A 16245-nucleotide genomic window follows, 5' to 3' on the forward strand; every position below is an offset into this window, starting at 1 on the left:
CCCACTCTGTACCCCATGTAGCTGTCCAGTTGACCTAGTTCCATTTTTTTATAAAGACTACCCTTTCCCTACTGAATTACAGTGTCACTTTGGTTATAAATCAGGTGATAATGTATGTGTATGTCTGTTTCTGGTCACTCTAAACTGTTCCATTTTCTTTTTTGGTAATGATAATATGATGATAATATGATAATACTTTACGGTAATACCACACTGGCTTAATTACTATGGTTTTGGTAAGTTTTATAGTAAGCCTTGATATTTAGAAATCCAAGTCCTCCAACTCTGTTGTTCTTCAAGATTGCTTTGACTATTCTTGATCCATTTGCATATGCCTCTTGATTCCTTTTAACCTTTTAAAAATAAATTTTAAGTAGAGGATTATTTTGAATTTTTGTAAAAATTTTACCTCCCCAATTCTCTGTAACTTGATGTAGTGTCGTTCTATTTGTGATCGCTTTCTGTCCTAATTTACTAGATAAACAGTGGATAAATACAAAAGAAAACTCATCTGCATTTATATTTACCTTGCTTCACTTTGGTTCACAAATATGTATAACAGGATAAAAATAAGTAGATCTAGGTAGAAAGAAAGTAAGGGTAAGTGTATAATATAAAATGATAAATAAAATTAATCCTGGCCTGCTTACAGAGTTAGGGCAGAAACTTTGACTCCCATTTTATTAAAGCAAAGAGAATCTGTAATGAGATTCACAGTATCCATAATATAAAAGCAAACCAGGACTTCCTTGGTGGCACAGTGGTTAAGAATCCACCTGCCAATGCAGGGGACATGGGTTTGAGCCCTGGTCCAGGAAGATCCCACATGCCGCAGAGCAACTGAGCCTGTGCACCACAACTACTGAGCCTGCGCTCTAGAGCCTGTGAGCCACAACTACAGAGCCCACGTGCCACAACTACTGAAGCCTGCGCGGCTAGAGCCCGTGCTCCACAACAAGAGAAGCCACCGCCATGAGAAGCCCGCACACTGCAACGAGAGCAGCCCCCGCTCACCGCAACTAGAGAAAGCCCATGCACAGCAACGAAGACCCAACGCAGCCAAAAATAAAAATAAAAATAAATAAATTTAAAAAATCAGTACTACAATTTAAAAAAAAAAAAGAAAAAGTAAACCAGTTACTCTAAAGGAGAGTTTTTCCTGGTATTGAAAAATGTGATTGAAAGATGTGATGTTTCTCCTCCTTTGGATTTTAAAGGGAAGAACGTGATCTAACAGGGTTTTCAGTAACATTTTGGGCATAATTCCAAAGCCCAGTTTATTTGAATGGACAGTTCTATAAAATCAATAATATGGTACAAATATGTGGTTTTCTAATAGTGTGGCTTGATCCAAGGATAAAATTTAGAATAAAAAAGGGCTATTTTTTTATTCTGAAAAAATAAAATGCGTATCTCTCAAGTAATTCTTCATGTATGAATAAATGAATTAGTGAATATATATATATATTTAACCATTTTTTAATGGAAATTAGACAACAGAAACATTAGAATGTATTCTTTGCAAGAACCTATGTTGTTCATTAAGAAGTATCTGTATACTTTGATAGACAGATGAGCAGTGGCTATACAAGTTGATATTCTTTGATAATAATATTGCATAGTAATAACACTTTTATTGCAAGGTACTGTAATAAGTGCTTTTATTTACATTTTTTCATTTAATTCTCACAATAATCCATTAAAAGTAGGTACTGTGGTTATCCCTATTTCGTGAATGAAAAAAGTAAGGCAAATAACCTGCCCAAGGTTATACTATAAGTAAGAATAGAATCAGGATTCAGTTTCTGTCAATTCTGTCCCGGTTTCTACTACATGATAATGCTGATTAAAATTAAGAAGGCTAATGCAGGGTTTGTGCCTGACTTAGGAGGTTAGGAAATTCAGCTAGAGCTAATAAAGTTTCCCCTCAAGAAACAGTTTTTAAGTTTATTCTCCTATAGATGGATGGGTGAAGAAAACTACATTGTACTTTGACAAAAGTTTTGCTTGAGATAAATTTGTTTTGCATTTCCTTTAGCTTCCTTTTTTCTTATTTATACTTAAGTAAATTCCAATCTTATGAATAACTATTGTTAAGACTAAGGTCATTTTCTTGGATATTACCACTTTTACTTCTGTTTTATGAATATTAAGCTTTCAGGGAACCAAGTGGCTTACCTAGATAGATTGTTACTGTAGTAAAGAACTGAAATATAAGCAAATTAAATTAATGCTTTCTATAAAGTTAGTTTTGGATGCACGTCTTTTTATATTTTCAGTTTTAAAATGTTTTTCGCAGTTTTCTTTTAATGAATTTATGTATTAACTTATTTATTTTTGGCTGTGTTGGGTCTTCGTTGCTGCGTGCAGGCTTTCTCTGGTTGCGGCGAGTGGTGGCTACTCTTTATTGCGGTGCGCGGGCTTCTCGTAGCGGTGGCTTCTCTCATTGCGGAGCACGGGCTCCAGGCGCGGGGGCTTCCGTAGTTGCAGCACGCGGTAGTTGTGGCACAAGGCTTAGTCGCTCCGCGGTATGTGGGATCTTCCTGGATCAGTGATCGAACCCGTGTCCCCTGCATTGGCAAGCAGATTCTTAACCACTGCGGCATGAGGGAAGTCCCTCTACAGTTTTCTTAAGATGCATTATCTACTTGGAATTATTTAATTGAAACTAGGGAAAAATGTCCAGTATGTATTACTAAAAGCTGAATGAAAAATTGCAGAGCCAATTTCATCATGTTATGATGTTTATACTTTTGTCAAAATTGTTGCATTTTAATGCTTGTTTGTGCACACTGGTTTTGAAATGAACCCAGTAATTTATGTTTGAAACTGCTTTAATTTCACAAGTAACAAAGTAGCTAAATTTTATAGGATTACTTTTATTCTTGGTAATCTGACTATAAAGAAAATATATTCAAAATTTTAACATTTTTCTATGTTAATTTTCAGGTTGAATGTTTAGAACAGATGTGGAAAGATGTTCACTTCAGAGAAAGGGGTTGTGGAGGAATGGTTGTCAGAGTTTAAGGTAATATTTACTGTTTTAATATAATAGTTATATTCCAAAGAAGTTGTATCTGGGATTTAAATTCCAGTGACTTTTTTTTTTTAATGACTAAAAAGCTAAATATCTGTGGAAGCAAAAGAAGGTTCCAAAAAATCTTATTAAGGAATTATTTACACATAGTAATCTTTCCTAGGAAATTGACTCGGTTTTTCACCAAGTAGTTTAGTTTGTTTTCTCCCTTTTATGGCAACACCACAAAGAATGGTTAAAGTCTCTGAAAGTTGATGTCACTCTCTCCAACCACTATGAAAGATTTACTGTTGAAATGTTTCTCCCAATTTGGGGGGCACTGGGAGTGGGCAGATCAATGATGAGGAGAAGATGGGAAGATATTTGCCCAACTTTCTATCAGTGCATCTTTCTCTAGTTAGCTAACCCAATGCCTGTATAAGCAGTATATAACTCTTGGTTAGTTGATGAAGAAATATAAAACTCTGTTTTCTTGTCTCATGAACTCTTCTTTATGATAGTTAAAATAGTGTTCCTTTAACCAGTTAACTAACTTCTTTTTGTCCTCTGGGTCTTGTTGTTACACATAATTATGTGAGCTTCCTGATCATGAACCACAGGAAGGAAGGGTTTGGGCTGAAATTGTCATTTTTTGTCCAGCCAAGTTAGCCCAAGGCCTCGGACAAAAGTCAGACTTATTGGCTTGTTTCAGTGAGGGAGACTATACAATAGGTACCCTGTAGACATCTCACCAAACAAAGGAAAAAATAAAATTGTTAAAGGATTTTCAGAAAAGGTGAAATTTAAATGAAACAGTATTTTGATAGACTCAAAACAAAGCAGAGCTATGTGTAATGGGGTTAAAATCTGGCCTGGACTGTGAAGAGGACCCAGGGTCATGTTGTCTTGGGAACTACAAAGTTAACATCTGTGTGGAATGTTCGGTTCAGAAACCCCTTATCTGAAGCCTGCTTCTCTGTGTCTAGGTGACTTAGATCCTCCTGCCAAGGGTGGGATGTTTCATTCTTAACTGATATATGTTTAAATGTCAAAGTTCTTGATATCTATGATTTTAGATTACAAGGCTTCTCACTGAGTAAGAATACAGTAGTCATTCAAAAATGGAGGTTGTTATGACACTTTTTAGCTGCAGTATGTCCTTGAGAGAAGCGATGTTTCCTGTTAATTTTGTAGCTGGCCTTACCCGTCGTTATCTCATCCTGATGAATGACAAAGGTTTTCATTTTCTAAGCTTTTATAGTCATGAATTGAATATCTTTCTATGGGTCCCGTAACTCATCATAAAGTGATGTAGTTATACATGCACTTATAAAAGGGCACTGTATATAGTATACATATTTTAATAGTTTGATTAAATCTGGTGTGTGCCTTTTTTTCTTACATATGTTGTCTTTGTGTTTTTAACCTTTTTTCCTGCTTCAAGAGTGTTTAATATGGTTCATTGCCATGTTTTTTTTTTTTTTGGCAAGTTGATTAAAATTGTCAAGTTTAACAGTTGAATACCACTTCTAGGGCATTCTTATATTAATAATGAAGTAAAATTTGCAAAAGCAAATAGAGCCAGTTAGCCGTTCTTTACTATGGGAGTTGTGTCAAGAGGGCTCGATAAAGGATGTGGGGCTTAGGGGAGGATCAACTATTAAGGCAAATAACTGAAAATCATGACTAATTCTCTTCCCTTCCCATCTTTTTGTTTATTTCCTTCCCTTCCTGGGAAGGAAACTTTTCCTTGAGAGGAGGGGAGTAAGATCATGGGCCCCATGAAATAAAAGGTTATTTAACTTTCCCCTAACCCGCCAAAATTAAATTTACCCAATTTTCAATCAATTTGACATAACAAATGATTTAAATTATTGTCAAGTATAAGGGAAGATATTTCATATTCCTTGGTTAATTTGGTAGGCATTTCTGAAAATTATTTTGAATTGTGTTAATGTGTGTTGAATTCAGCTCTGTTTATATTTGATGAAGAGATTAAGGTTACCAGACAAAATCAGCAGCATAGTAAAAGTGATAGAAGATAGGAAAGTGCATGAGAACAAATCTCCCAACTATACTTTTAAAATTGAATATCTTGTCTTTTGAAATGATTTGTGATGTTAATTATATATTTTGGTGAAAATATTTAAGAAATAAAGTTTAGGGATCATCTGTCTATCTATCTATCATCTATCTATCTATGCCTCTGCTTGGTTGTTTAATCTAATAACCGTGGTGCTAATAAGGCCAAGGTCATCATGATTAATAAAGTAAGTGGTACAGAGTACATGGGGCTGAGAAGTCAGACACCCTTTGGTCTAATTATAATTTTTCCTCTAGGTGGTTTTACGATGTTGGACAAATCACATAACTTCTTTGGGTCTCAGTATCCTCACCAGAAAAACTGAAATAGGTGGTCTTTGAAGATGATTTTAGCTGTGCACTGTTCCATGGGTACAGTCTGAACTCCCAACCTCATAACCTCACTCAACATTCTCTCAAATGCACAAAGACAATGCAGTTTGCTTTGTGCAATTTTTATTTCTTTTTTTCTTTTTTGCCTTTGGAAAAACTAGTATTTACTCTAGCTATGGGCCCTCATTAATATTGTCTTAGTATACCAACAAAGAGAATTAGACTCAGACTTCATTATTTTAAGGTTTCATGAATAGTTAGTTCAATCTTTGTCTTTACAAATATTTATTTATAAAATATTATCTTTCAGATTGTATTGTGTTTTTCTTAATGTTATATGTAGATTTATCCGCCAGATTTTTGATTTTCTGGTAGTCACTGAATCACAATATGTGACTCAAAATCTAGTCTTATGTGTAATGTTGTTGGTCAGAATTGTTTTATTTATTGGTTCTCCACCCATCTGTCCATCTTCATTAATTCTCTTCCACCCAACCCATATCACTTCCTTACATTTTATAAAAGCCATCTGCCAAATGATACTTTAGTATGAAGCATCTGTCTTCTTAAAATTTTGCCAAGACTGATTTCCTACCACAATTTCCCATTATAACTTCTTTTGTCTCCAGTTCTGCCTTCTGAAAAGTGAGAAAGCTTAGCTGGTATTTAAGAAGGCAAGTACCTTTGAACTAGTACAGTGTTAGAAAATTTAAAGGTTTGCTGTCATGGTATTTAAATCCATAGGCTCTTTTAGATCTTAAGGTTTTCAAAACACTGTTCATAAACACAGCAATTGTATTTTCTCTCCTTCTACAGACAAAAGTAACTTTTCCCACATTCACAAAATGAAATAATGACAGAATTGTGATAAAATATAATAGTTCACTACACTAATTTTTAGGAGATCCTTCCTCTCATTTAGCAGTAGTAGCCTAGGCCCAGGATATTTTCTAGAACTTGTCTTTTCAGAAAAGAGCTGTCCTTTTGCTTTTTGCTGTTTCACAAAAAATATTTTACCTCATGACGTAAAATTGGTATGTAAACTGAAAATTGTAGTTCACATTTTTAATGACTCTTCCAGTTTTAGCCTAGATAGTATATGTAATAATCTTTCTATTCACTAATCATTTTTTAAGATTTATTTTTCAATTCACTTGGTTTAAAATTTTATGTTTAGACACGCATGTGCACGTGTGCACATACACACACATATATTAATGTGTTTTACATGTACATTTAGGTTCGTTATCATTCAGGTGATTGGAAATCTGTTGTTTATTTGACTATTATTCCCTTTTTATAAATTCCATCAATATTAGGTTACTCTTGATCAAATAACGGAAATGGAATGTTGCCCGGAGATCTTTTGCTACATGCTTTTGAAATACTGAAGAAAGCCCTAATCTCCTCTTTGTGTAAGCAGCTGCAGTGAAACTCCCCGCTTCCCCCCACCCCCACCCCGCCCCGGAAGAATTGTGGAAGGTTCCCAGATAGTTCACATTTACTTACCATTCTGGTAAACAAAACTATCTTAATAAATTAAAAAAAGAAGCTATTCACTTATATATCCTAAGGTGAAATGTGACCTATTTTTAAAGAATCTGCTGAAGAGTAAACAGTGACAGTATTTATTTCTTATTTTGTTCATCTATATAAATGTCTTCAGCAAAGATTTGAGTACGAGGCTTTGTGCTGAATGCTGTGGATGGAGAGATAAGATAGTTCTTGCCCTCAAGGAGTTCACAGTAGGGTAAAAATGAACCAAATGTCCTTATTATAAAAATTAATGCTGTTTAATTTTCTATGTCTATTTATGCACACACACACCTATATACACTAACCATAACCCATTTTAAATCATGAAATACTAGGATGTGGGACATGTAAGAAATAGTGTATATCTTGGAATGACTGTTAGCAGTATCTTGAGACATTATATCTACTGAAGGATTAACATTGTTGATTAGTTGGTTGATTGATAGAAATAATTTTCATGGGAAAAAATAATGACTTGGGAGACAGAAGTTGTTAAGGAAGGGGTATACTCTAGAAGGATAGGTTTTTATCATTTGTTATGATGAAGTGGGTTTTTGTTTTTCTTCAGATTTCCCTACTACTTTTATCCTAAACCGTCTGACTTACTACTGGAGTTTTATCTCTTCCCATTCCTCTCTGGTCATAGTGTCCTTTCTGAAAGGGTGGCTCTGTGATTAATTGCTGATATTTTAAATGGCATTAAGAACACTAGTTTGTTGGTAGTGTGGCTATCTTTTTCTCCAGTTCTGAGAAGTAAAAAATTTCCCCCCAATTCTGTGAATTAGAACAGTCTTACTTAACAGTCACAACATGTAACTCAGGAGTTACTTTGATAGATGATCTGTGGCTTTAAGGTTTGAAACATTAGATCCTTATATAACATGTTTATTAAGAAACAGGATAAAATACTGCTAATAAGATTGGTAACCTGTATAATGCTACAAAAAATGTATCTCTGGCTTTACAAATGATTTGTATTCTTATTTCTAACCCCAAACTGTGATCAAAGATGAAGTGCTGATGTTAATTTATGTCCCTGTTGATGTTGAGGATTAAATATATCTTTTATTTTATTTTTACAATTTTTTTGTTGAGATATAATTCACATAATGAAAAATTCACTATTTTAAGATGAAAATACAGTGGTTTTTAGTGGTTTTACAATGTTGTGCCACTAACACAAGCATCTAATCCTAGGACATTTCCATCACCTCCAAAAGAAACTCCATACCTGGTTAGTCACTCCCAATTCTTCCTTCTCCCAATTCCCCATCCCCCAATCTCTGGCAACAACTAATCTGCTTCCTGTATTTGGATTTGTCTATTCTGGACATTTCATAAAAATAAAATGTATTTTTTAAAATTTGTTTAGACACTACCAGAAACATCTTTACCAAGTTATGCTACAAATTTGAAAGACAAGAATTCTTTAGTTTCATCTCTCTATAAAGTTATCCAGGAGCCACAAAGTGAGGTAAGTACTCTAATAGTTTATTGTGCTAGTAGTATTCATTTGATTGATTTTTTAATTTGTTACTGTGAAAAATAATACATATATTAAAAAGGGTAAGAAAAGTATAGTTTAAAGAATTGTAATATATATTCTGGAGTGTTTAGCTGATTTCTTTTGAGAAGTGGATAGAGGGATAAGAGAAGAATACATTATGTGCAGAAAAATGGCAGAATAAAAAAAATTATAATAAAATGAGATCCAGTGTACCATCACCCGGGCCAAGAAATAGAATTATTACCATATTCCAAAGCCACCTCTGAACATGTTCCTGCTCATCTACCTATGCATTATGTATGTAGGTATCTGTCTGTCTATCTATCTATCTATATATCTATCTTGCTGGAGATAGCCTTGGAAAGTCTGGGTCACTGCATTCATTTATTCATTCAGCAAATATTTGTGTGCCCATTATGAGCCAGCTGCAGTGCTAGGCAACAGAAAATCAAAGATGAGTAGAACATGGTCTTTATCCCGTAAGAGGAAAGGGAGGAAATATGTAAATACATGCTTTCAAGGCAGTGCCTAACTGAGTCTAGATGGATTTGCACATGTTTTCCAGGTGTGGAAAGTAAAAGGACATTCCAAGCTGTAGGGATAGTGTATGGAGGCCTGAGAAAATGTGAGGAATTTGAGGAGTAGCAAGTAGTTTGGTCCTGCTGGTGTTTTTCCCAGTCCTTTCTTCTTTTCTCTGTGCACCCCTCCACCCCACCCCGCATTTCCTTTTCTTTTTTAGATAGCAAATTTACTTTGAAGGTGACAAAATGATCTATACTCCAGATTCTGGTGCTTATAAATCCCACCATTCATAGTAGAAATATAATAGGTAAGGATTGGAATTAGTGAGGAAAATCAAAAGGCATGGCATTCAGATAAAAGCAAATAGGCTAATGCAGTAGTTAACAAGAGATGAAAGACTGTTGGGAACTGAAGCTGGAAAGATAGGTTTAGGTTGTAACCATGGCGGGCCTAGAATTCCATCATAAGCAGTTTAGACTTTTTTTGTTCTGATGACTTGACCAGATGATTGTTTTAGGAAGGTGGCTATGTGGAGGACAGATTGGAGAATGGAAGAAATGAAAGCAAGAAGACTAGGAGGCTATGACAACAGTGTAGGAGGGTTGTTGAGAACCTGAGCTAAGGCAGTGTCAGTGGGACTGGAAAGAGGTGGAGTAGAGAGGAGGAGTATGAGGTATGCATTCTTTTTATACTTGAGTTTGGTAGGTGAAACGATAGGCTCTAAGACCACTAATCCTATTATCTAGGGGTAAAACAACTTACATCCTGGCGTCTAGTCCTATGTGGACCTATATGCCTTTGGGATGAAACTATCAAAACTAGAGTCTTTTGTTATTTGAGTAGGTAACCTCTTTTGGAGGGGGTCTAGAATAACCCAGCTTCTACTGATTATTCCATAAAGAAGATTATAAAGATTATGAATTTTAGGTGCTGGAAAAAAGACTAGGGTTTATATTGACAAGACAAAAACTTTAACTGGAATAACTAAATAGAGCAACCTTCCTCCTTCCCAAAGCTTCTTAATTTGTATAGTAGCTTGTTTTCTTGAAGGGTTTTAGCTTTTGAAGTATTTGGGTAGAAGCTGTCTTACAGTTTTCCATGTTTATTTGATTTGAGAATTATTTTACCAAATGGAGCAAGTATAGCTGTGTGCTTTATTATTTTTTTTTAACAAATTAAGTCTTATTTATCATTTACTGCTCAGTATTTTGAAAGACTTAAAAATTATTTCTCTAATGAAGTGTGTTTTTACCAGGTTGCTTTGGATAGAGGTAAATTTCTGATAGGCTAGTTTGGTTCATAGCATTTCTTTCATTCAGATGACAGTGAGCTCTAATGACTCAGAGCAGTATATCTCAAACTATTTGTGGTGAAGTACCAGTTAAAATTTTTTTTTCCAATCTCTCACAGACCAATATGTGTACCTAATGTGTATGACAAGTATGCAACTCACATCACATGCGAGGTACCACATAAATTTGATAACCCCTAACTGATCCATACTCTGTTCAATAATAATCTGCTGATCACCCTCTTTGTTATTGCAGCCATATCAAGTTGCTATAAAAGTTTTTAAATATTTCCTCTCAATTTCTGTATTTATATTGTTGAGGACTGGTAACAGTTTGTAGATGGTCTTCAGTCCATGGACCACACTTTCAGAAGCACTGGTTTAGGAGGTTTTGCATGTAAGTTTGTTTTATGTTTTTAGCCTGATGAATGTGGTAAAGACAGTGTGTATTCTGTATTCTTAAAGAGACAACTCAATCTTTAAAAGTGTACTTAGAAGTGCTTCTGAAATATAGCAGTGTCTACTTTAACATCATAGCCTTCCTTTTGCTCTTCAGAACACTTTGTGTCTTAAAGTGGAGATATTCCCAAAAAGTTGACGTCATTGTCTTTTGGCATTTTTGAAATTTGGAACGTTGATTCTGCTGTTATTTGAAGTCTGGGAAATTTGGTATTTGGATTTTACAAGTAGTACTTTTTCATTATTCAGTTAAATTCATTTGATAAATATTTATTGAACACATATAGCGTGCCAGAAATCACTTAGAAATGTAGCAGTGAACAAAATAGAACAAATTCTTTTTCTTATAGATTAGAGCTTGTATTCTGGTAGGTGAAAGAAACATTAAACAAATACCTAAATGTATAATAAAATGTCAGTGATAAAACTGTGAAGATAAATAAAGCAGAGTAGCGGAAGTATGTGTTGGGACTGAGGAGGTGAATTAGAGGAAGAAAATAAAACTGGGGCAAGAGCTTTCCAGAGAGGGAATAGTAAGTGCAAAGGCCCTGAGGCAGGTGTGTGTGGCAGGCTCAAGAAACTGTAAAGAGGCAGTTTATGGATACAATGAAATTTCCTTAACCAGTGCTTTTAATTGACTAAGATAGGCATAGGATTAGAGGCTAACAATGCTCAAGTCTGTTATGAAACCAGCTGTTTTTTTTGAAAAAGCCACATAAAATCTTCTAGGCATAGCAATCCCAGAGTGAGAGGAGGTCAGTTCATTGGCTACTGGCACCTGAAGAGTAGTGCCCTCCAACTTTTCTGCATCTGTTTCCTACCTGTATTCTCAGTAGTTGTTCAATGCAAAAAAAGTTTGGAAGATTCTCTTGTGAATTTACCCAAACTTAGCTCTTTTCCATCTTCTATCCCTGCTTTAGTCATTTAAAGGCATTTTTATGATACATTTCTATTATCATTAAAATTCTCTCTTAAGATACAGCTTCTTACTTATGAATAGATTGTTGTAAAAGTTCATTTGTAACTCAGTTGTTTTAGAATTCAGAATGTATTTTAGAATGGAAAGAAGGTACATGATGATCGGACCATAAAAAGGCCATTTAACACATCAAAATATACTTGAGGTGCAGTTCTCTCTTAACAGTATTAAGAAACCTACCCACCAAGTATAACAATGTTTTCATGAGAAAATAATTCAAAAGTTCAAGCAAGACACTAGGAATACAGCATGTTCTAATGCTCCATTGCTTGTCTCAAATATATTCAGGTTAGTTAAGTCAAACACTGCTTGTGTTTCCCACATTGTATATTGTTTTATTCTTTTCCGACATTTTTCATGTATGTTTATAAAGGAGTTAGAAAGCCTTGGCTTCAGTCTGACTTTCGTGAGCTGTGTGATTTTTTTGGTTTCAGTTGATAGCTTCTTTGTCTCAATTTCCTTATGTAGAAAGTATACATGAGGGTAATGACACTGTACCATATAATATTGTGGGAATTAAATGGGTTCATATATGTGAACGTACTTTGCAAGCTGTAAAATCCTGCACAGATACTGGTATTTACCTCTAGTGGTTGGATATGCATAATTTCATCTAATCTCATTGCAATATATAACTTCTGCATCCCTTTTGAGTCTGTCTTCATTTGGTTCTGCTTTCATAAACCAAAACTCCATTTAATTTTAGACTTTAAACCAGTTTAAAAGGCCTTTTGGCGTGTTTTGATTAAAATTGATTATGTGTTCATGTAGCCTATTGAATAAATTTTCAGCATAAAGTTTCACAAGTTTGCAAATAATTTTTAGACTATATTAATTGATTTAATCAAAGCTTTCCCTGGTATTTAGAGATGACCAATATTACACCACAATACAGGATTATCGACCCTGGTCCACAAAGAAATTTTTAAAACTCCACCCTGAAAGCTAAACATTCCCCTACCAGTCTTTCTTCCACCATCCCCCTCTCCATTCTTCCAAATTCCTACCCTAAAAACTTTTCTTGCTATCTGTGAATGGGGTTACTTTGCCTTTGACCCTCCAGTTTCCTTTTGCCTTTGCCATGCCACAGTGGACACCTGTTGCACTCTGATGACCATTCTGAGAGTGGAAAAATGTTCTTTAACTGTCAGAAGATAGTTTTTCAATAGGAAAGACCAGTTTGATTTAGTCAATATTTATTAAAGTATAACTTTTTCTATAGTACTGACTTTAATTATACCCGATTTGCTTTACATATTGAACTTTTTTGAAATCAAAACATCCACTTTAGTTCCTGTTCATTCCAATTATTGGTAGTAGAAAATCTGTTTCGTAAATTGACGTCAATCTATTGCCTAAGTTAGTGAAGTGAATGAACTCCCGTTTGCTGAAAATATAATAGTAGCCTGCTTGTTTGAAAAGTAGCCCTGACATATTCATTAATGACTTGTGTGTGATGATTATATATGCTTTAAGATAATACTTACCTATAAGAGTCTCTTATCTTGACTTTCTGATATTTTAAAAAAATGTCTGTTATAAAGATACAGTCAGCTCTGTTAACTGGGTAACTGGGGGAGTGTGGTGGGGGGAAAAACGTAAGTCCAAATCAAGTTTAAAATAAAATGATAGCAACATTTAGATCATCCAGGGGAATTAACCATGGTTACAGTAAGAAACTAGACCTAGGGGCTTTATATTATTCAGCTTCTCCCTCCACATATACTGGGCGTTGCTCTCCGATGCTGCCTAGTTATAACTCAGGAAGGCAATGAGACAGTAACTCCCTAGGACTCCCATTTCAATTTCTCCAACCCTGTAGCCAATCATTTATATTGACATGTTTTATCTGGAAGCAAGGATATTCAGGAAGAAACTTCTCACAACCTATCTATTTTAGGAATTTTAAAAGATATGGTTTTAATAACAATACTACCTTCGAGTTACAGAATGTTTTAGAGTTTATAAAGTGCTTCAGTATACACTTAGTTTGCAGTTTGGCCTTCCACTAGAGTTCATTACTAAATAGCTTAGCTGTGAAGAGTTTTGTGTTTCTAAAAAATGGAAACATTTGTATATTTCAGTAATTACCAATCAGGGAAAACCTTTTATATTTCATACATCAGTGTCATTCAAATACAGTCCAGTCCTTGAATGAATATTTTGTCTTTCTTGCAGTTGCTAGAACCTGTCTGTCACCAGCTCTTTGAATTCTATCGCAGTGGAGAGGAGCAGTTGCTTCGATTTACACTGCAGTTTCTTCCAGAACTGATTTGGTGCTACCTTGCCGTCTCAGCCAGCAGAAATGTGCATAGCAGTGGATGCATTGAAGCTCTTCTCCTAGGGGTTTACAATTTGGTTTGTATTTAATGTAGTTAACAAAATGTTTTCTGACAAAAATAACCCTTTCAACAAAAATGAATACATAATGGCAGCTATTTTTCATTTTAGTAAAGCTAATATTTATTTTTAATACATCAAATGACTCATAGCTCATTCTCCCAAAAATAACTTTATGGAGGTTGAAGGCTATATGGGCATACATACAATTATGTAAATATACATTTTTTGATTGATTGGAGACTAAAAATCAGTCCATTTAAATAATTTTATGGAGGTATCTGAAAATATCAGTGTTGAGTTTTAAATTTTTTAAACTTAAAATCCACTGTCTATTAATTGTCTGTTGTGACCTTCACAGAAAGTTTGGGAGAAAAGATCTAGTCTAATATCTACCAATAATAATTCTGTAAAATCTGGACTGTCTCCAGACTTCACACCATTGATTTAAAATATATAGTTTGCATTACTAATAGTGTTTGTATATTAAATAGTACAATATTGTAGATACATACTTAAGGTTTGTACTTTTTAAAGTGGAAAAAAAAATTTAAGGGTCATTTCATAATGTATTTCATAACTATGTTAATTGATTCAGAAAGTAGAACTTTTTACATGAGAAAAAAATCAATGATTACCATACTACATCTGTATTTCATCCTTAAAACTATGGTACTTATATTTTAAGGAGAAGGTTAACTCCTAGTATTTGTGAATAATCGATTATCATAGTTTAAGATTTTAGCTGAATTTAAAATTCCTTTCTTCTCAGGTCTTTTTTTTTAGACTAACAGTTTAAATTCAGCTTTTAAATTTATGTATAAAAAATAAATATTGTAAGATATTTTCTTTCACTTTTGTAGGAAATAGTTGACAAACAGGGACATAGCAAAGTATTGAGTTTTACGATTCCATCTTTATCCAAACCATCTGTATATCATGAGGTAAGTGACATTTTTATCAAAGTAAGTTTATTGGTCCTAAGATTTGAAGTTGCTATAAATTAGGGTCTGGTTATTGAGACAAAAAATTTGATCAGTTTATTAGTGCCTTAAAAAGTATAAAACACCACACAAAGTATTGGCTGTTCCCAAAGTAAAAATGGGCAATCAAAATCATTAAACTAAAACCTGATTGTAAAAGATCTATTAAAAGTATTCATTTTGAAATATTCTCCCCTTCTCCTGACAGATAAGATTAGATTTTTTTATGTGTGGCAATTATGTATTTCTGGGGTAGAATTTTTAAAGTTAAACTATTTTGTATTTCTATTTGTGCTTTGTTTTTAATTATTTGTTAAATCTTTGAGCAGAATACTTAGTAGGCAGTCTGAATATTTCCAAGATGTATGATGTTCTTGGCAATCATTCTTACTGGTGTATATATTCTAAATACCACATCTTCAACAAAATGTTGTTTTCTTTATTCACATGTCTTTTCTTTAGCCTTCCAGCATTGGGTCCATGGCTCTGACCGAGAGTGCCCTATCCCAGCATGGCTTGTCAAAAGTTGTGTACAGCGGACCTCACCCCCAAAGGGAGATGCTGACAGCACAGAATAGGTATACTGTGGAGACATAACCTGCTATTGTACCATGCTAATTTTTTAAGAATTATTTCAGTAGATTTATAAATAATGTTTAATGAGTTGTATGTAACAATTTTTAAAATGTTGAGTCATTTTATACAAGAGAAAAACACATCTTCCCAATTTGTCACTTACACTTTGCTTCAGATGTCATCTGGAACATTGAATTTTTAAGATAATTTTCATATGACTGTTACTTTTTCCTTTCAGTTTTGTATTCTTATTGGTGTGATTATATTGTACAGGTCTGTTCTGTAACATAATATCCCTCCCCAATGCTTGCTTAATTACAGTTGACTTCTTAGAATTCTCAAGATTTGTAAATATTCTTTTGGTTTATCTTTAGGTTTGAAGTGTTGACATTCCTTTTGTTGTGTTACAATGCTGCCCTAACTTATATGCCCAGTGTTTCTCTTCAATCACTGTGTCAAATTTGTTCAAGGTAAATTAAAATTCAAATGTTTTTAGTATTGAAATAGATGAATCTAGGATTGCTAGTTTGTTACATATCTACGTTATTTTTGTTTTGTTTAATCATTTGCTTGAAACACTAAATAGGTTAATATAAAGCTCCACGTAGTTGACATACAGAA

The 16245-nt window shown here is 34.1% G+C and overlaps 1 protein-coding gene across 1 annotated transcript in view; it reads left to right on the top strand.

Annotated features, from left to right (window-relative positions):
• Window positions 1-2977: 2977 nt before the first annotated feature.
• The window catches only part of HYCC1 (hyccin PI4KA lipid kinase complex subunit 1), a gene marked incomplete at both ends in the record, with an annotated part of 42190 nt that continues 28922 nt past the window's right edge, over window positions 2978-16245 (top strand). Inside the window, 6 exons of the mRNA XM_079711128.1 lie at window positions 2978-3028; window positions 8340-8441; window positions 13904-14083; window positions 14929-15009; window positions 15511-15626; window positions 15999-16094. Coding sequence (XP_079567254.1) covers window positions 2978-3028; window positions 8340-8441; window positions 13904-14083; window positions 14929-15009; window positions 15511-15626; window positions 15999-16094 — 626 coding nt within the window. The remainder of the gene's footprint in view (window positions 3029-8339; window positions 8442-13903; window positions 14084-14928; window positions 15010-15510; window positions 15627-15998; window positions 16095-16245) is intronic.

This window comes from Hyperoodon ampullatus, assembly GCF_949752795.1.
Source record: "Hyperoodon ampullatus genome assembly, chromosome: 9".
Taxonomy (NCBI): Eukaryota; Metazoa; Chordata; class Mammalia; order Artiodactyla; family Ziphiidae; genus Hyperoodon; species Hyperoodon ampullatus.